At 35.4% G+C, this 21,103-nt stretch overlaps 1 protein-coding gene across 2 annotated transcripts in view; it reads left to right on the top strand.

The window, feature by feature from the left end:
- Nucleotides 1-21,103, top strand: part of Trxr1 (Thioredoxin reductase 1) — a 72,813-nt gene that overhangs the window by 12,734 nt on the left and 38,976 nt on the right. For both annotated transcript variants that reach the window (XM_089242478.1, XM_089242479.1), the window contains exons 3-5: nt 3,127-3,344; nt 14,503-14,575; nt 19,694-19,762. In XM_089242478.1, coding sequence (XP_089098604.1) covers nt 3,127-3,344; nt 14,503-14,575; nt 19,694-19,762 — 360 coding nt within the window. The remainder of the gene's footprint in view (nt 1-3,126; nt 3,345-14,502; nt 14,576-19,693; nt 19,763-21,103) is intronic.

Genomic DNA, 21,103 nt, shown 5'->3' with positions numbered 1-21,103 from the left:
CATTCTTCCGCTTTTTCGAGGCTTAGTTCGTCCTGGACTGGAGTATGCTGTAAGGTTTTGGAGACCATACCTGCAGAGGGACATAGACTTGATTGAAGGGGTGCAGAGAAGAGCTACGCGTGTCCTTATTGGCACACAGGGCTTGAGTTATGAAGAAAGACTTCATTTTTTGAATATGTTTACATTGGATGAACGCAGGTGTCGAGGAGATATGATCGAAGTGTTCAAAATTTTCAATGGGATGGATAGGATGGACCATGAACTTTTAGTACACCGCCAATCGACTGCTTTTACAAGGGGACACCAGTATCGATTGGTGAGGGACAATGCAAGGTTATGGTGTCGCAGGGAATTTTTCTCCAATAGGGTTGTTAATAAATGGAATAGCTTACCCCCGGAGGTAGTAAATTGTAACACAATTGACACGTTTAAAAAGAAATACGATAAACATGTTGGGGTAAATCGAGAAGCTATCCATTCTTAGAATAAGACAACCATAAGTATTCTTTATGGGCATTGTATAATATTTTATCATGTGTATATATTGTTTGTAATTTGTGTTAATTGCATTTTTAATTGGGTTGCTGTATTTTTGAAACATGACATCCATATTTTTATGGGCATCTTTTTATCAGCCACCTCGTTGGGCATTTTGCCTGTTGTGGCGTTGTATTTGTATTTGTAATCACAACAGGACTTGGGCAGGGGGTTGATAACTACTGTGCAACCTCTATAACTCAACATGTGAATAACTTGACTATCTCAATAACTCATCATTTATTGCTCCCATGCTTGCATAAAGCCAAACTGGCCTTGGGAACTCAAACAAATATTGCCAAGAAACTTATTTCACTGAATAGGAAACAGATTCAACAGGTTACACAAATCACTGGTCATGCTAACTTAGCGAAACATCTACACAACTGTGGTTATACAGATTCTTCTATCTGTCCTGCTTGCAGAGAAGACAAAACTCAACTTCACTATGTAGGATGATGCCTTCCATTGTCTATCCTGAGAAGGACCTATTTTGGTGATCATCAGGAGATGCCAAGTGAAGTTTTAATTTTCTTATACTAAACACCTGAACTCGTGATGAGTATCAATTCTCTGCACTAATTCATAATCTTGTGTGTTTCTTTTCAATAACTTTGTGTTGAGTTTCCGGCTTTATCCCCAGATCTCCTGTCTCTTTTCCCTTTTAAAGGGTATCGCAGGTAGGAGCAGCCTCCGTATTTATTTATATATAGCTGATATTGTTTGCTGGTAATTCTCGTAATGTCCCACACTTAGATTCTACTACTCAGCAGAATGGTAACAGTTACCATACCTTTCATTCCCAACACTGTTGCAAAACTTCTGGGAAATCTCCACAGAAGAATACTTCTTATCTACATGACTAGTTTTAGTGTTATAATACTTAGCAGAGTTGGCGTATTTTTGCTGAAGGTGGAAAAAAATGCATTAAAAACCGTCCTCGCGAAAATTGATTTTTCTCCCATTTATGAATGCGAAGCATTATTATGGATTTTATTATTTTTCTGAATGCAAATAAGATAGTTTTTAACACAAAGTTTAGTATAAGAATCAATAAAAAAAAAAAAAAAAAATTAGAGTTACGAGTTTTTGCCATTGCTGAAAAGAAAAAACTGCACTAAAAATGTCCTGACAATTATGGGTTTTTGCAAAGCATCAAAAATTGATACTTCCTACATTTATATTTAGCATCATATTTCAAAAAAAAAAGTGACAAAAAAATTGTTTGAAAAACGCAAACTCTGGTTTAAGAATTATATTAACATGATATACATGCTTATTAATTTTATCAATCAAAAGAAAGAGCATAAATTATGCTTTACAAAAGCATTTAAAACATCCAGTACACAACTGATCATGCAATTGTGTTTGCAATTAAAGTATCTAATTTTTTGCAGATAGTAAACCAATTCTTGTCCAAAATAGACTAAGCACAGTGAAAACCTCACTGCAATGATATTCTATACAACAATAAATCCCTCAGCAATATTTTTTCTTCATCCCCAGAGTATCATTATATCAAGATTTCACTGTGTCAGGGTTGGCAAGTTTTTGTTATGTGTGGAAAAACCACTGCTGTCCCTGCAGAAATTGATGCATGCAGCGCATTGTGCATTTATTTTTCTATTTATTATGCAAATGACAGTTTTAAACTCAAATTTTAGTTTAATAATTAATAATTTTTAGAGTTAAGTTTTTGACATAGCTGGAAAAAATGTAAGTAAAAGAACCTGACAAAAATAGGTTTTTGCCAAGCATAAAACAAATCGATACTTCCCAAATTTATTTCTAGTATATCAAATATTAAAAAAAATGATGCAGACAAGTTGTTTGAAGTACATACTCTGGTTTAAAAATTATATTTTATTGACATACTTGCTTGTCAAAGGTTGAGTATGTATAAATTATGCTTTACAAACATCTGACTTAATACCTACTGTTTACTCAACCATCTTAGCAATAACGGTAACTGATTTTCTCATTCAAAAAAGTGTCTAATCCCTGATAAAGCAGAAGTGAATTTTCAATACTAAAGAAATTGCACTATTTATCAAAAATTATGTGATGTGCATTTGTGTAATGGAATGATCACTATAATGTGGGGTCATTATAACGAGCATTGACTATGTCTCTATTTATTTGTAAATGTATTTTCCACCAGATTACTTTACTATACAACATTATAAAGTTGACTGTTGTAATGATTTCAAGTCTCAGTTACATGTAATACTGAGTCCAATGTTTTTTTTCTCCATAAAACCATTTTTTCCGATCTTTGTCATTTTGCCCTGGTTTTTACCACTGTCTCAGTGAAAATACCCTTATGTCATCAAAACACCCAATCCTGTTACTTGGTGTCAGAGCAATGGGCAAATTGCCTAAGCTCTTTCCTCTTGGTACACCAATCTTGGATGACTCAATATTAAATTTGATATGGGGGTGGGGGAAAGAGAAACTTCTTTCTCTCTAACTCAACACTTGGTCTTGACATATCAGGGTGAAGTCGTCAATGAATGAGTCAATTTATTTTTATAGACAAAAATTTTCCATTTGTACAAAAGTTTCATTTCTGATTTTGATCTTCTCTAGAAAATGGGAATGCATTGAAGCAAGCACTTGCTGATAAAGTTGGTCGTACATCTGTTCCTCAAGTTTTCATTGGAGGCCAACATGTCGGAGGTTGTGATGATACGATGTCTGCTCATAACAGTGGAAAACTCAAAGAAATGTTGGAGTCCTCCGATGAGAAGTACGATTATGATCTGGTTGTCATAGGTGGTGGTTCCGGTGGTTTGGCTGCCTCAAAGGTTGGTGAATCTTCTGATGCCAAATAACTTTTGTGTACTGCCAACTAACAGTTAGGTTGTGATCGAGGGAAGTGGGAACTCTTTAATGTGCTTAACTTATATTCTGTTATTTTGAATTTCCGAAGAATTTTTTTTACAACAAAAGCCTTCAACCAGTGAAAAATGTCTTCCGAAATAGCCTGTAATAATGGTAATAAGCAGGAAAAACTTCACATGTCACCCATTATATTTATTTTTGCTAGTGTTAAAATTTCTTGAACATCATTGAGAATTAATGCTCAGATACTATAAGAAACATTGAAACTTGTTTGGTGCAAAAAATACGTGAATGCCTAAAAACACACATGTGTAGTATACTTTCTATAATAGTGCATGATTTGACCAATAATTTCAATTTGGCTAGGATTTGGCTTAATTATTTATCATTGAATGAAATGACTTTTGATTCTGCAATATAAATTTCAGTTATCCTACATAGTTTTCTTTCTTTTCGTTGGACTGTTGCAATGTTCTGCTCCTGTAAACTTTGTTGACTTTAACATTACTAATAAAGAGAAATAATTAATTCACTTTCCTGTGTGCGTCTTTCTTTTTCGGCTGCAATAGAAAAAAAATAAATTGCTTCCCTCTAGAAAGCTTTTACCTTTTTCCTTGTTGTTCTTAACGCCATTTTTTCCTTTATCATGTTTTAGTTAATTTCAAGGGAAATTTATATAAAAATGTACTGTATTCCTCCTGCATTAGCCAGCATGGCTAAAACTTGGGTGACACCAGCTTTTTTCAATGTTAGTCCGATCTATTCCTGGCATGCCTGGAAAAGTGAGGTTTAATGAGAATCACAAAATGTATTCGAAAGACATTGTAAACTTTATCAAGTACTGAATGAATACAGTGATACCTGGCTTATAAATTTTTTGGCTAACAAGGATTTATTTTACGTTTTTCTGCCTCTGCTAACAAATACCGGTTTGGCTAACAAACATTTTAGTTGATATTGATGTATGTGCTAACATAAAACAGCTGTGTCGTGTGCTGAATTTTTTTCTCCATTCAAAATGAATCCATTGAGTAACTGTTGCTTGAGCCAGATTAATCTATTTCCACTTCAGAATTGCTCTCCAGATACACTTTCCTCTTTAAGAAACATTTTGAGCCATTTCAAGTTTAATGCATAATTAAGATGGGAAAAATTTATTAAGAAAAAAATTTTTTTTGGATGGTTTTAGTGCACGTATCTTCTGATAACAAACTGAAGTCTGGACATTTTATATAGGAACTCGTATTTTGCATCTGCATGTGTGGGAGAGAGAAATGAGCTGATTATACCACATAGTGCACCACCTCTCACACTTTTTCCACTAACTATGACTAACGAACCCAACTACATAGTGTACATAGTGCAAAATAAAATAAAAATTCAGTTTTTCTCCTTTTAAATTATTTATCGATTGTGAAGTTGTTTATCTCAGCTTTCCGTCAGTTCCTATTTGTTAGTGCTTCTTAGTGTTTTGTACAAATACCACAACAAGCTAATGCCCAACGAGGTGGCTGAAAAATAGATGCTAATAAAAAATATAGATGTCAAATAAACCAAAATACAGCAGTCCAATATGAAAGCATATATCACATAAGAAAAAAACTAATAATACTATACAATGCACTGCCCATAAAAAAGATTCTGGTTGTCTTATCTAAGTATGGGTAGCTTTTCGATTTATCCCACTGTTTATTGTATTTATTTTTAAACGTGTCAATTGTGTTAGAATTCATGACCCCAGAGGTGAGCTATTCCACTTATTCACAACCCTATTAGAAACTCCTTGTGACATCATAGCCTGCAATTGTCCCTGACTAAAAAAAAAAAAGATAGGCCTACTGGTGTCCTGCTATCAAAGCAGTTGATTGACAATGTATTAATAACTCGTGATCCATTCTATTCATTCTGTTGAAAATTTCATTCATTCAGTACTTAATATAAGTTTATAATGTCTTTCAATAATGCATTTGAAAAGCAAAAGAAAAGTCTAGCCTTTGTTTTCAGTGTACACAGTGCATTCCTTGCATCAAACTAAACTGTCTGAAAATTCTAGCAAGAGCTCATATGCATGTATGAGAAAGGGAAATGAGCTAACCATAAATCTCGCTTATTCACAGCTTCAACTATCCTGACTAGCATGTGCAGGGTTAGGTTGACATGTTATTTACCATCAATGGTTTTTACTGGTATTTACCATAATCATAAAACATGTTTTTTCATTTTCAGTGTGGGGGGGGGGGGACAGTTTGTCATTATTTAAAAAAAATTATATACTCATTTTTTTCTGAAGAAAATTTATAATTTTCGATCATAATTTTTGTCTTTTTCAATCAACATATACATTTTCTAAATTTTTCCCATGGTTTATTGAATACATACAGGGGTTGGACAAAATAATGTGAACACCTGTGCAAAAAACAACACTCAAGGGAACCTGTCGTATACGCCCGCTCTCTAGTGAGGAAGAGTTCCACTTAGTGGGTGATAATGTGCACACGTGTCTAGTCGTAGCAGTGATAGTGTTCAGATGCAATGTATATTGGGGTGTTGAAACTTCGTTTTGGCTGACCTCACAGATTTTGAGAGACATGATTGTTGGAGCCCGTCTTGCCGGGGCAACAGTAATTGAAACGGCCACCCTTGTTGGTGTCGGGAGAAGTACTGTGTCGATGGTAATGACAGCCTATAGCAAACAGGGAAAGACATCTACCAAACACAACAGTGGCTGAAAGTCGAAGATGACTGATAGACCCAAAAGGGTTTTGAAGCGGATTGTGGCCAGAAAGCACAAAATAACAGCATCCCAGATAACATCTGAGATTAACACACATATACAGGAAGGTGTATTGACAAAAACTATCTGCTGTGAACTGCATGCAGCAAACATACACAGTAAGAGCGGCTATTCCAAAACCATTGGTGACACCATGCAATGCCTTGAAATGACGACGTGGTGTCACGAACATAAGAATTGGACACAACGATGGTAGAATGTCATCTGGTCAGACGAATCATTGTTCACATTATTCCAGATTAACGGACGTGTTTACGTTTGGAGAATGCCAGCACAAGCTTATGTTGACTGTCTCCTTTCTACTGTTAAGCATGGAGGGAGATCGGTGATGCTGTGGGGCGTCATGTCTTACCATGGTATCAGCCCACTTATTGTCCTGGATGGGTGGGTTAAAGCATCAGTTTGTCATTATTCTGGCTGACCATCTTCATCCAATGGTGCAACATTTGTTCCCTGATTCTCGACCTGTGTTCCAAGAAGATAATTCTCCCGTTCACACTGCTGGAATTGTCGGAGACTGACTTGATGAACACCATGATGAACTGCAACACTTCGTGTGGCCCGCTCGGTCCCCTTATCTTAATATAATTGAACCTTTGTGGGGTATTTTGGAGGCCAAACTGCGTAGTAGGTTTCCACCTCCCAAGACACGTTCTGAATTAGTCACCCTTTTGCAGGAGTGGCGGCTACGTATCCCTGTGACTGTTGTGCATGACTTGTATATGTCCATCCCATGACGGATACAAGCTGTAATTAATGAAAAAGGAGGGCCAACAGCCTATTAATAAAGATTTCATCTCATTTCACAGGTGCTCGTATGATTTTGCTCAACCCGTGTGTGTATATATATGTAATAAACCAATACCTTATTGCAGGGCTTGTCATCAAATCCCAGGCAGCAGGTCTCCATAGTGACTAAAAAAATTACGTTGTGTGTGTAGTGCCTAAAATTTTCTGTGATTATTAGCTCAGGCACAAAAAATTGCATTTGGGTCCTGAAATATTTGGTTGGCACTTGGATTTTTTCTTGACTTGTCAAGACCTGCCTTGTTGGTAAAGGAACAGTCTGGTAACATCTACCAGGTTTTTATACCTGTCAAAACTTTCCTGTGGAAAAACCAACTATAAAACTTTCATGAAATCATAAAGCTTTCTGTATGATTTTATACAAACATATTAGAAAAAAAAACGTTCAGAAGCACTATTTACTTTCTAATTGAAAATTTCTGACTAACAATTATAACTGTAGTGGGTTTTAGTCATTTTTTATTTTACTGATGCATGGAAAATGAAGCAGAAATAGTTGAAAAAATCTTAGCGTTACATATAATTTTTTCTCCCGTTTATCCTCTTCTCTGGTAGCCAATTATAGAGAGCCAACTGTATGCATATATTATGAAATGCACTAACAATTATAAATTATTGATTAAATAAATATTACTCATTATAAATAAATTAAAAACAGTTACTCTATGCATTAATTAACATGTGAAGACTAATTGTATTCATACAAGGATGATGTCACTCTCCACTACCATATGAAGGTTTTAACAACTGGCTGTTGCGAAGATACATTTTGGAAAGAGAAAATTCAACTGCCCCTGCGGGGAATCGAACCAATGTCCTTCCAATTTCCGGGTGAACGCACTAGACTACAGAGGCACAGAATTTCTCAATCTTTCTTTGGAGCTCATGTACACTGAAAGGGACCGTACATGGACGGCCGGACCAGACTCAGGCCAAGCTCACAACTGCAGACTCTGACACCAGATGGGGACTTATACATCCTTGTATAAGTCGCCATCTGGTGACTGAGAGATTCGGTGCCTCTGTAGTCTAGTGCATTCACCCGGAAAGTGAAAGGACGTGGGTTCGATTCCCCACAGGGGCAGTTTGAATTTTCTCCCTTTCCAAAATATATCTTCGCAACAGCCAGTTGTTAAAACCTTCGTAATTGTATTTACCAGGTTTTTACAGGTATTTACAGGTAAATACCTAGTTTTTACCATGTTCTGGTACTGACTATCATGTTCTGGTAAAAACCCCAACCCTGACATAATGTAGAATGAAAAGTTCTTCACTATTTAAGTGCTTATTTTTTTTATTAAACTTTAAATTTTGTTTCCTACCTACAACAAATTAAACAATTTTCTGTAGGTTTCTATGGGAAAAATCATGTTTTAAGTAATGAATGCGATTCTAATATGAATTATATTTGTTAGCAGAGGTGTCACTGCAATGTATTTTACATGTTTTTCCTGTGTGTTCAGAGATTGAAGAAATATGCTGTCGCTTTTGCATTTAAAACATGTTTTGCAGTATAATTCCTTAATTTTTTACGCTGGTCATTCCAATTTTACACATACTGTAAAAATACAAAAACTTCTGTCTACTTATGTTTGCATTAAGTTGCCTAATCTATGTGAACAAATATTCTCAGTATCAGACATTTTTGTAAATTGAAATTTGCAGTAACAAAAGCAAATATAAAGCTAACATTATCTGAACATGGTTCCTAAAACAAAGGATCTTAAAATGTATAGAACAGACGAGGTTCAAATCAAATTCAATAAATTTTTTAGAGTAGGATTATTTAAAAGTTACCGGGAAACTGGTATTTGGGTCATTCCATGTCAAATTATCCAGCCATGAAACCCAGGGTTGGACAAATCTAAAAAAAAAAAAAAAATTCTAGGCACCCCAGAACAATTTTTTAGGTGGTAAAGATTTTTTACCTAAAGAAAAAGGTCTAAAATCATGCATCTATCGACTTTTTCAGGGCACAGTGACCCTATCTCTCATGTTGGCATCAAGGTTTTAGATCAAGGTTTTGTGTGATTTAAGACACTCAAATTTCTTTCTAAAAAACTTTTTGTTCACAATGTATGCAACTTACTTTTCTATATGAATGCAATATCAATTTAAGTCTCAATACATATTTTTAATTTGAAGTATAGATGGCAAAATTTCATGCAACACACATATGTCAATCATAAGTACAATAGGGAACGTGTACACATATTCACTCATTCAAACAACTCTGGTCTATTACCATGGCCAATTTACATACAGCTAGGGTTACTAGATTCCAAAATATAGAAATGAGGGCGTGTGCATGTGCACACCCTTAGCAACTTTACTTATGTTTACTACAGATGGGCCAACTAAACAAAAAAATTCCAGCAAAAATATTTTTAAAAATGATTTCTGTAGTATTTTTTAACAAAGGATATTTATCAATGGATTGGTCATTGATTGTTGCTTCATCAATTTAGTTTATTTCTGAATAAAATGAGGTAACCCCTAGGTCATGTTAACACACTGGCCAACGTTGGGTATGTAAGTGATAGTCTCAAGATGTTTTCTTCTGCAGCTGTTAGCGGACTAGCTTCTCTATGCTATATAATGGAAGAAGCAGAAATCAGGGTTGTGGCTACGATATCTGCCATATGGAAATGCAACTTGGGTTCTTATTTTCTGTGTATTTTTCTTATAAGTCAAAGTGTGCTAGTGTGTGTGGAAGACCAAATAAACACACACAGGTGAACAGATCTCTGTGCAAATTTGTCTGTATTGTTGGCCATGTTTTTAGAAAAAATATTGATCGTTCACATTTCTCTTTTCTATATATTACCTCGTAGATTAAAAAAAATAACTTACGGTTCAGATGATGCTTTAAATTTAAATTATCTGCATGGCAGGGACCCAGGTTTGAATCAGGCAGGCGGCATGGCGATTGTCAACTAGAGTTGTTTTCTGTGGTTTCTAACTTTTAGGCATGAATGCAAGCTGGTCTCTCATTTGAAAATTTCTCTTCACTGAAAGTAAGCACGCCATCAACACAATACTTCAGGTATTTGGCACTTCCATTATACCAATGTAAGTTAAGTTGTAACAAGGAAAAAAGTCTTTATTCCAGGCTTGTTTAAAGTATAAATTCAAATTGACGAGGTCTTTATAAGGCGGTTATTCTGTATTGTTGAATCATGAATTCGTTATTTTCACAAATTATACATCAATATCTGTATTCTTTAAATAAAATTGAAGGTGCTCATTTATTATAGGAAAGTGACATTAAAGAGGTTAAAAGCAATGAGTTTGGTTTCTACTTAAGCTCTTGTTATAACAAACAATATTTTCAATACCTAGTGTATTAGATGCTTTCTTATTATGTCAAATATAGTAAATCTCCAGATATTGCAAAGTTGATTTTCATTTCCTTCAAGATCATTAGAATGTGATTACTTTTTCCAGTGATGGAATAAATAAAAGATCAATAATGCAGGTGTATCCAAAATGTGGCGAGCACCCATATTTTTAGTTTTTCTATATTATGTATCTTTTACTTATCATTATACATCGCTGTATTCTAATTTACTTTGGAACCCAGATTATTGGCAGAATCCGGGTCCCTCTCGAAAAAAATTAAAGTATGATCCCTTCCTTCCCCCAACATTCACTGGTATATCTTGTGAATCAAATAATTCATGTCCAAAACATGTTTAATCTAATGGTCCATTCATTGGAAAAAAAAGTTAATTTACCAGCTTATTATGTTCTTTACTTTCATTGTCTACCAGTAGAAAAGGCTTGCAAAAAAAAAAACCAAAAAAACAAACAAACGTCAACACTGAGAATTTAACATATTATGGAATTTAACACATGTAAATCTAAAATATATAAGTTAGGCACACATTTATATATTTACTAATGAATCGATCTATAAAGTCTCTTCTGATTGATTTTCCATTTCGGAAAAACTTAGCTCTTTCAACAATATCTTTTGATTAAATTTAAAGCAAGTGATTCTGACGCCTTTCTGATTCCTTATTCTGGTGGAATGATTTTCTTCTCCCTTCCTGATGGTCCCACCATCATTTAACTGCCATATATTTTCACACCTGAATGTCGGAGCTATGTCAGATTTGTGTGTGGGGGGAAACTTAACAGTGTGCTTGTGTGTGTGTATCCCCAGTATTTAGTGTTTGGTAGGTGGTGTCATCTATCCACCAAAATTAGTAATGTGTGGATTTGAAAATGTATACATATTCGTGATGTAGGTCTGTGATTGTCGTAACCCTCATTTATAGTTGCAACTTACATCTTAAGGAGCTGATAAATGGAACATTCGACGTGCATTCAGTGGGAAAAGGTAATGAAATACTTCGCAATGGGACAATTGACTTCTCCAAATTTACAGACATACCTGCGCTGGTTTTCTAGGCATCTTGTGGTTGCCTGTGGTTTGCATCACAGACATTTTATTACCTTTTCTCAGTCCATGTGTGTCAAATGCTCTATCTCAGCCCCTTTATTCTTACCTTTAAATTATATAAGTAAAGTACAGTGAAATGCTTAATTTGCACTTTAAAGTAATAAAATTACTTTTCAAAGTTGCACAATCATTGTAGACTTTGTCTATCTACTTTGCATTTGACCAGCATGGGCCGAGAAAAAATAATATGCCTGTGATGCAAACTGTAGGCAACCATACACCAAGTCTGTCATATATCAGCGTATGGCGATTTCCAACCAGTGGAGTTGGGTAGGAAATGAAGGCACCATCTATCGGTGGTTGCTCTAGGCTTGGTAGGTTAAGAACGTGTTTCTGATGTTCTTGTCAGAATTTGAACCAGTAGACCTTGATGGCAACCGTCATAGTGGAAGACTAGTATCTTGCCACTAATCGGGATAGACTGTAGAGGGGGGGGGGAGAAAGGAAAAAGTAGGGGTTTTTCTTGGAACTAGGAAAGAACACTTCCCTAGGAGGTGTGAATCAAATTTGAGTCTTCCGAAATTCCAGGTATTTGACATGCTATAGCACGTTGATGCCATCTGTTATAACTGGGTTGGACTATATGTAAAGAGAACAAAAATTTTAGATTACTCAAATGCATATAATAAAACTATAGTTTTTCCTTTTCATACCTGCTGTTATAAAGCATTTAAAAAACCATGAAGCAGGCAGAGAGAGAGAGAGACCTTCAACATACTGACATGACACGAAAATTCTAGCATTTACCATTTTCACTTTAAAATATGGAAGACAGATGGCAACACCAGCAGAAAAGAAACAATCACAACTCCAATATAAATACGTTAGGGCCATGCATATACACGCATACCATGCTCCTACATGTACCAACTTGCTAGAAATTCTGCAGAGTAATGCATACAAGGTACAGTCAAACCTCGTTAATTAGTCACTCTTGGGAGAGCAAAAATATGGCTTAGTAAGCGGAGTGACTCGTTAAACGGGGTAAGTCATAGCTGTGCCAATTCCTGCCTGAGGATAATTGGGACTTCCAAAAAGTGATCCGGTAAGCGGAGTGACGTGTTAACCAGGTGACGCACTAACGACGTTTGACTGTACATGTATGGTTGAGAAGTGTTCTGTAACAATAGTTGGGAAGCTTTGGGGAATTTGCCAAACCTGCCTCTATCTCTTATTTTTGAAACATGTTTTATACAATTACAACTATAATAAACATGTTTCAAAAATAAGAGATAGAGGCAGGTTTGGCAAATTCCCCAAAGGTTCCCAACTATTGTTACATTCTCTTGAACCATTTCATCTGACAGACCAGCTGGAGGAATTTCACAACATGCATTGTCATCAATAATTGTCAATCTACTGCTGAATGTACAGGTCTCCTTTGAAATTTTCTATTTTTTTTCTGTGATGTCATTGCCAAGCAGTTGTCCAGTAGATTCCAGCCATCTTTTGTTATTCTATTTTGTTTGGGGGTGGTTCCCTTTATATATGAGCCTATAGCTTTTATTAAAAGCTCCCTAATAATACTCTTCTACAAACAGTAAAAAAACCGAATAATATTGGTTCATGTAATGCAAGGATTGTGACAAAACTTTTCACGTTCACAACTTTCTTGACAGCACAATGTTTCACATTGTTCTGCCACGAGCCCTCAGCTGACTGAAAATGTTCTGTGGTAAAAATTCCATAATAACCAAAAAAGTTCTTTTCTTAAAATCTTTCTGAGACTGTTCTGCAATGTACGCCATAGTTTCTAGTATAGTCTACTTTTAGAGTTTGGACACAGCAAAAATCATGGCATTCCTACCCAATCTTGAGATACTTTGACCTTATTGTGGAATTACATGGGTCTGTTACTATTAATATAAATTTATCCTCAAAATAACTTGCATCATTCCTGATCAATCCACAGTGCACCCTGTGGGAACTGGTGCACTCTGGATCGATCAGGAGGACATCCTTTGAAAATCACTGGTGTAATGAATAACTGGAAATTGGCCTTCTGTTAGCCTGGTCAAGAAACAAAAAGTGTCTTTTTTGAGAGACTTTTGAATAAACCATGTGATACTGATGAGACAGACTCAAAACACTAAATAGATATCATACATACAGACATGCCAACATTGGCTTAAAGCTCCTCAGTAGTGATGAATGTTCAGCTTTGTCGTGGTGGGTACACCCGCAGGACAACATAATCATAGTACAATAAAAAATAATTACTCAAACTCAATTATTTTTTTTTAATTTTAATCAAAATTTCATTAAATACAGCAGCACCTCATTGGCACTAAACTAAAACCTAGAGGGCTCAGGCCACATGACCCCCCCCCCGAAACAATGTTCCAATGTCTCTTGAGTTTTATAATTCATGAATATTCAGTGCAATCCAATCTGCATATACCCTTGTGAGCCGTATATACGGACGTCTAGCAACCCTAGACTTCCATTCCCGTTTTCTTCGTATCAGAGCTCCTATAGTACCTATGACAAAACATTCTGACACTAAGTTCTGTGAGCTTGACCATGCACTATGCAAATGTAGCGGGTCTGGACCCTCCGTGCTGGAGCATGACATTTAGCGTTAATAAGTGCATGGTCGCTCATTTTGGTTCGAACAATTCGAGACTTATTTTTTGTGTATGTTTACATTGGATGAACGCAGGTGTGGCGGAGATATGATCGAAGTGTTCAAAATTTTCAACGGGATGGATGGGATGGACTATGAACTTTTAGTACACTGCCAATTGACTGCTTTTACAAGGGGACACCAGTATTGATTGGTAAGGGACAATGCAAGGTTATGGTGTCTCAGGGTGGGGGAAATTTTTCTCTAATAGGGTTGTTAATAAATGGAATAGCTCTCCCCCCCCCCCCCCCCGGAGGTAGTAAATTGTAACACAATTGTGAAAAAAAAAAAAATTCAGCCAAAAAATTTGTGAGCTGAGGCATTTGTTAGCCGAGGTATCACTATTTCAAAGAAGTTTCAAAATGGAGTTTTAAATGCCCACCTGATATCCACTAAAATAGGTTTATAAATTTTATATATTTCAAGGAAGCGGCTCGTTTGGGTCGAAAAGTGGCTGTACTTGATTTTGTGAAACCAACACCAATTGGCACTACATGGGGTAAGTGAAATTATTGATACGATTGGCTAAATGAATTGATCTGGTATCTGGCGCTTTATTGTTTCTTGAAGACTGATTTTTTGTGCCTTAATTTTATTTAAAAAAAATCTTTTTGCGTGAAATAGCTTTGTCATTTTAATACTCTCAATGAATAAAATTTCATTCTAATTAACTTAACTTACTTAGCTATTGCAGGGTTTGATTTTAAAAAAAAGTCACATAAAAGTGGCCTGAATATAATTTTTTCACTTGAAAAATATCACATTGGCTCATTATTATCTAATATGTTTTATTCTTACCACATTTTCTATTCTTGGAGTACATTCTAATGGCATATCTTTAAATGGTGTGAGATGATACAAGTGGTTTTTTTCAACAAAATATCATAAAAGTGGTCTGAATATAAATTTTCTTTCATATTAAGTATCTTAGTTGCTGAAGATTATATACATTATCAAAATTTCTCATTCTTACTGCATTTTCTAACTTTGTTACATTCTGATGCTCTATCTTAAGCAAATTCATGAATGAGGATCACATTACACATATATGGTGTATTAAAATCTTGCAGGCTTTTCTCCCCTTTTCACAAAGTAGCAATAACAGTAGTGACTTCACTGTCATGCTAAGGCAGGTGGTCTTATAATCCAAAAAGACACCAGCTGCTTCTAAAGGGGAAAGACCAGTGTACTAGTAGTTACATTACCTCACACATTTTCATTTTCTTTCCATAGGAAGCAGCACACTTTGTACTGTATATCGCCACCAGGCTTAATATTCAATTATTATTTTTACATATTTTCAACATTACCCCCAGTTAATCAAGGTTCTACTGTACACAAGTACAAGCCCGAAATTGGCCAGTTCATGAAGTGGCCGGTGGTCTCTGCCCAAAAAAATTTTCAGTTAGAAATTCCTTGGAACATGTACTGAATCACTATTTGGTTAGGATGTATAGTAATAAGTGATGACTGTAATGAAGACTATATACAAGGTGATTATAAAAGTTCTGATTCCAAAACACTAATAAGAACTGCTGGTCAGAATGGCTTGAAAATATGCATGGTCCATTGTATCAAGCAATGGAATTTTCTTTGGTGAAAGAAAAAACCCCTTGAAAATATACAAGTAGATGATGTACTTGGCCAGCAGTATAATCTATTCTGCACAACCATATCATTTCAGCACTTCAACATCATCAGTGTGTGAATAGCAAAGCTGGACAATTCCCAGATGCCAAGGAGACTAGAAAATCTGTTTTGGCACCTAAACTTTTATACATAATCTGTTTTGGCACCTAAACTTTTATACATATTATTGCTAAAATGAAGTGTAAGACAATTTTTTTTGCTTTTGTAATAATGACTCATTCTCATATTGGGAGACACATCAAGTCCTGAAAAAGTGAAAAAAAAAACCATTTCTCAGGACTGTTTTTCTTGGGGGAAAACATGTTTCGCTCTTAACAAATTTGGCTGGCACCTAATTTTTTTTTTTTGATTTTGTCCAGCCCTTGTGGATAGCACAATTTTATCAAGATGCACATTATAATGCCAGTGAAGCAGCTGCTGAAGAACCATTTTGACAACAACATGACACGACACACCTGGCTGCCATGTTTACCTGTCAGGTGAACGCTACTGCAACCCTGGCAACTTTTGGCTTTGGGAATACCCCAAAATGTTATGTGCTGTGGTCAAATCGCAAAATTTGACGAATTGAAAGCACATCCACATCATTACCATAGCATAGGCCTACTCTGATCTGTTCTTGAACAAGCACTTTTGTTCTTCCACCTCACAGCCAGAACACAGTGGACAACATATTTAACATTTCTTGCGTAAGTTGTAGTTGTTTGAATGGCTTCATTTTTGTGAGGTTTTGATGAATTATGAAATCGTGCCATGTTAATTTCATTATTTTTCCTTGACTAGCGGTCATATCCATTCTGGGAGCAAATTTCCCATGAGCTGGATGAGAGTACGTGTCATCTATCTTACATTTTTAATTATTTTTTTCCTCTTCACCATACAAAATTCCATTGCCTCGGGAACATTCATACAAATTTTCAAGTCATTCTGACCAGTGGTTTTATCTTGGTTTTGAAATCAGAACTTTAGTCATAATCACCCTGCATATTGTAAATCATTGCTAATTAAATTACAATAATTATGCTTCATTAAACACATTGTAATTGCTTAGTTTTTTTCAGATTTTTGCAAAATAGTCCTAATTAAACATATTGAGAGAGTAACTAGGGAAACCATCTTTATTATAGGGTTATAACAACATTAAGAATTCTCACACATAAAATATTTCCTTGAGTTAAGCTATAAAATAACTAAATTGAAAAAGCTTGTTTTTATTAGTATGTAAGAAATATTTATAGATTAATTAAATATGGGAATAGTGTTAATTACATTAATAAACATTTTATTTTAATTATTAGAAGTTTGAATGATTTTTCAGAAATTTTATTGTTTTTAATGCAAATGCTATTAAAACCAAAAGACCTGGTTTACCAACCCTGGTTACTTGGGAGGGGAGAAGAATCACTGAGAATGTGAAAAGCAAGCAGGGGATGTTAGTTCATCTGTGTACGTCTATGAGCTGTGAAACAGAAGCTACGTGTTAAAGTACTGTTCTGGAATCACAAGTTTGAGTCTTTGATTTGTAAGGTTGGATGAACAGGATTGAATCAGTATGCTCAGGGGTGGCTCTTATGTCATGCAATAAGATAGAAAGGGATTTATTTATTTACACACCTCAACAGGCTGAGCCCAATTACAGAGATGGGAAAAGTAATGGAAATCAATAGAAAAGTAAATAATAATTTACACGTTAAAGAAAAAATCATCAACAATTGTATAATACAAAAATATATGTGCGCAACGGAAGCAAACATTGCGAATTCAATATGAGGAAGACAAAATGACCAAAATAGATGAGAAAACATAAAATATATACAAATTCATATAGTACCTAGTAGAACATGGAATCCCTGTGAAATATATCAGGGAATTCACCCGTATTATAATGCTTGCATGCTTGTAAAATTGGAGAGCCATACTCAAGTGAGGGCAAGACATACGCGAAATACAGCCGTACTATCGCTGGAACTGAGGTGAATGGCCCAGACGACCTTACGAGAAAGCCAAGTGACTTGTTGGATTTCGACAAGACACTTTCCGCATGAGCGCTAAAGTTCAAATCACTCTTGAAAATTACACCTAAATCCATTACCATGCTCCTTCTTTCTATAGCCGCTGTATCTACGGTGTAATCGTAATGTAATGGATGCAATTTTCACGTGAATGAAACGACACTGCACTTTGAAACATTCAGACCAAGGTTGTTGTCACGACACCAATCATTAAGATGCAATATATCATTTTGAAGAGCCAAGCAGTCTTCTATGGACTGAATTGATCGATGAAATTTTAGGTCATCAGCAAACATGAGGCAGCGGCTATTTTGAAGAGACAACGGTAAGTCATTTATAAAGATGAGAAAAGTAACGGACCAAGATTGGACCCCTGAGGAACACCAGACGTGCTTGTATATGGTTTAGAAAGATGTCCTGATGGTAGCCTATAGATGTTTGTTTTGTCACTCAGATAGGAAGCAAACAAAGCTATAGATTCATTTGACAAACAAAGTTGCAAGCGTAATTTCGTTAAGAGTACATGATGATCTACGCGATCGAAAGCCTTTTCAAAATCTGTGTATATGGTGTCTATCTGTTCCCCATTGTCAAGAGCAACCGACAGATCATGGGTGAAGTTCGCAAGGTTGGTTACAGTTGAGCGTTTGCGAACAAAACCGTGTTGAAACGGACTCAACGAAGGCGCAAAGTGATTATACAGTTTTTTATAAATCAGTGATTCTAGAATTTTGACAAATGAACTTAGAATCGAAACTGGTCTGTAGTTAGTTACATTGGATGTGTCGCCTTTTTTGTGAAAGAGGGATACTCTAGGAAGCGGGGGGGGGGGGTGCAAATCTAAGTTAAGAGGGCAAAGTAATCTTTGTTGGTCACAAAAGGTGTCAAATAGGTCAAACACAGGTAGAAATTCTTTCTTGAGTATGGTACTTGAAGTGCAATGGTTCAATGCAATGTTCTTTAATTTTTTTTGGCTCCTCTGGACCAGTGAGAATAGTTGAACACTTTCATGGTTTGCCAGAAATGGGATAAATAATTTTGAAATTTGCTGACGTGTAAGGCAGGGTGTTCTCAACCTTTTTCCTCCTGCGGTGCTCCAATGCAATTTAACAAAGAATCTCTTCGAAAAACCTTTATCAGGGACACAGTTTGAGAACTCCTGGTCTGAGGTAAATAACTAAACCAATATAGAGACAGTATTAAATCTGAAATTATGTAATGACTACATGAATTGAGCAAAACGCTTTGCAAACTGGCTGTTGAAGAACACTGGTCTAATGTACACTTCACAGATGAATAATGATTTGCTTCAAACTAAGACTGTGATTGAGGGTCTTTATAAAAAAGAACCTAGAAAAACTGACATAACATTTCCAAATAGTGTTTGTCTTGCAAGACCCTATGGCCCTGGGTTTCTTTTACAGTGATACAATTGAACCTCGATTTCACCTATTTTATTTCACAGAATTCCACTGCTATAACCGTTTTTGCATTGTATCAAATCATGATTTAACATGCGTAATTCCTGTAAATAGAAGATTTGTCAACTGAAAATTTCACTTGTTAAGGGGGTTTGGCTCAACTTAGAGGATGACGACTTTAACTGGGTTCAACTACATTCAGAACTGAATTGGCTGGAATTTGTGACTGTCATGTCATGACTGAAATGTGGATCCACATTGGTACACTAACAAAGACCATTTTGTAACCCAACAGAAATGTAGAGCAGCTGTTGGTGTTGTGGCGGAGAAACAACAAAAGAAGCAGCTTTAACTTCAGTTGAGATTAATTATTAATATATAATCTCTACCATTATTATCGTTTAACTTGTTTTAACTGAAGTCCTAATAATTATATGAAATCGGAAATCAATTCAGATGTGATTATTTGTAAATAGTATGTCAACTGAAATCACTTTTGTGAATCATTTTGTATTAATTATGAATTTTATTCAGGCCTCGGCGGAACTTGTGTCAATGTAGGTTGCATACCTAAGAAGTTGATGCATCAGGCAGCCATACTTGGTGAGTTGGTTGATTATGTTGGTGGTCTTCTGTTTGCTTTGCTTTTCATCCGTAGTATATTTATTCAAGTTGATTTAAGTTTTTTAATTCAGTTTTATTTCATCTTTGGGAACTAGGTATCTTTATGCATACGGTGAAGTAACTCTGTTCTAACTGCCCTGGCACTTGGGAAACCTAGTTCGTTGAGAAAATTGTTCCTTACAGTGTGAAAGTGCACAGTGACATTGTATGAATTAAATTTTTTAAGTGCCGTTTTCTAAGATCAGTATTTATAGGCTGTATTGGAAAAAGGGGGTAGACTCGTAGCATGCTATCATAGCACGAGTGGCATGCAAGGGTTTCTCATAAACAGGGTTGGACACAAGTTTTTGACAACTTAAACTGTTACGTCAAAAACCTCAAATATTATACAAATACAAATACAACGCCACAACAGGCAAAATGCCCAACGAGGTGGCTGATAAAAAGATGCCCATAAAAATATGGATGTCATATGTTTCAAAAATACAGCAACCCAATTAAAAATGCAATTAACACAAATTACAAACAATATATACACATGATAAAATATTATACAATGCCCATAAAGAATACTTATGGTTGTCTTATTCTAAGAATGGATAGCTTCTCGATTTACCCCATTGTTTTAAAAAACGTTTGTTTTTACGTAAACGATATTGTTTTTAAAAAAAGACACATTGAAAATACATTGATTGCATGTAATGTTTAAAGTGACTGTTACACAAAGAATGAATATTTAATATGATTGTAAAACAGTTTTCTACTCTGTACAGAATTATTTTGGGCAATATGTCAGGATTAGGGTTTTGGACGGAACACATGGGTTTTACTGCGCAAAACTATACTTAATTGTCCAAAACTTGGAAAGTCAACATGAAATATAACATGGAAACCAATAGGTTTTTTTTATTTAATGGAAGTAATACACTGAAAACTAATTCAAAATTTAAAAAATTGTTAAAATCCAAATTTGTCAAAAAAAAAAAAAAAAACTGATCAAAAGTATAAAAAACTCTTTAACTGTCACAAACTTGTCCAAAACCTATATTTTACCAAAATATAGCATGAAAACAAATACTTTCTTTGGATTTTATAGGCCTACTAATGACACTATGGAAACTGCTTAAACTCTTTTGAGACTCTTTAGCGGTCCATAATCTGAAAGTCAGGATTGACAAGGTTTTGGACAATACCGTAAGGAAATACAGTTGACAATCGTTATAATGACTCCACATTAAAGCGACAATTACATTAACTAATAGGACAAACCTATAAGAACAACCAACTCTAAAATCTGTCAGGAAATCTAAAAGTATCTGG

This window comes from Pholcus phalangioides, unplaced genomic scaffold (genome assembly GCF_987345545.1).
Source record: "Pholcus phalangioides strain wild (caught in Gottingen) unplaced genomic scaffold, Ppha-v1.0 ptg000015l_1, whole genome shotgun sequence".
NCBI classification, from domain to species: Eukaryota; Metazoa; Arthropoda; class Arachnida; order Araneae; family Pholcidae; genus Pholcus; species Pholcus phalangioides.
This window is presented reverse-complemented; position numbering and strand designations above follow the sequence as displayed.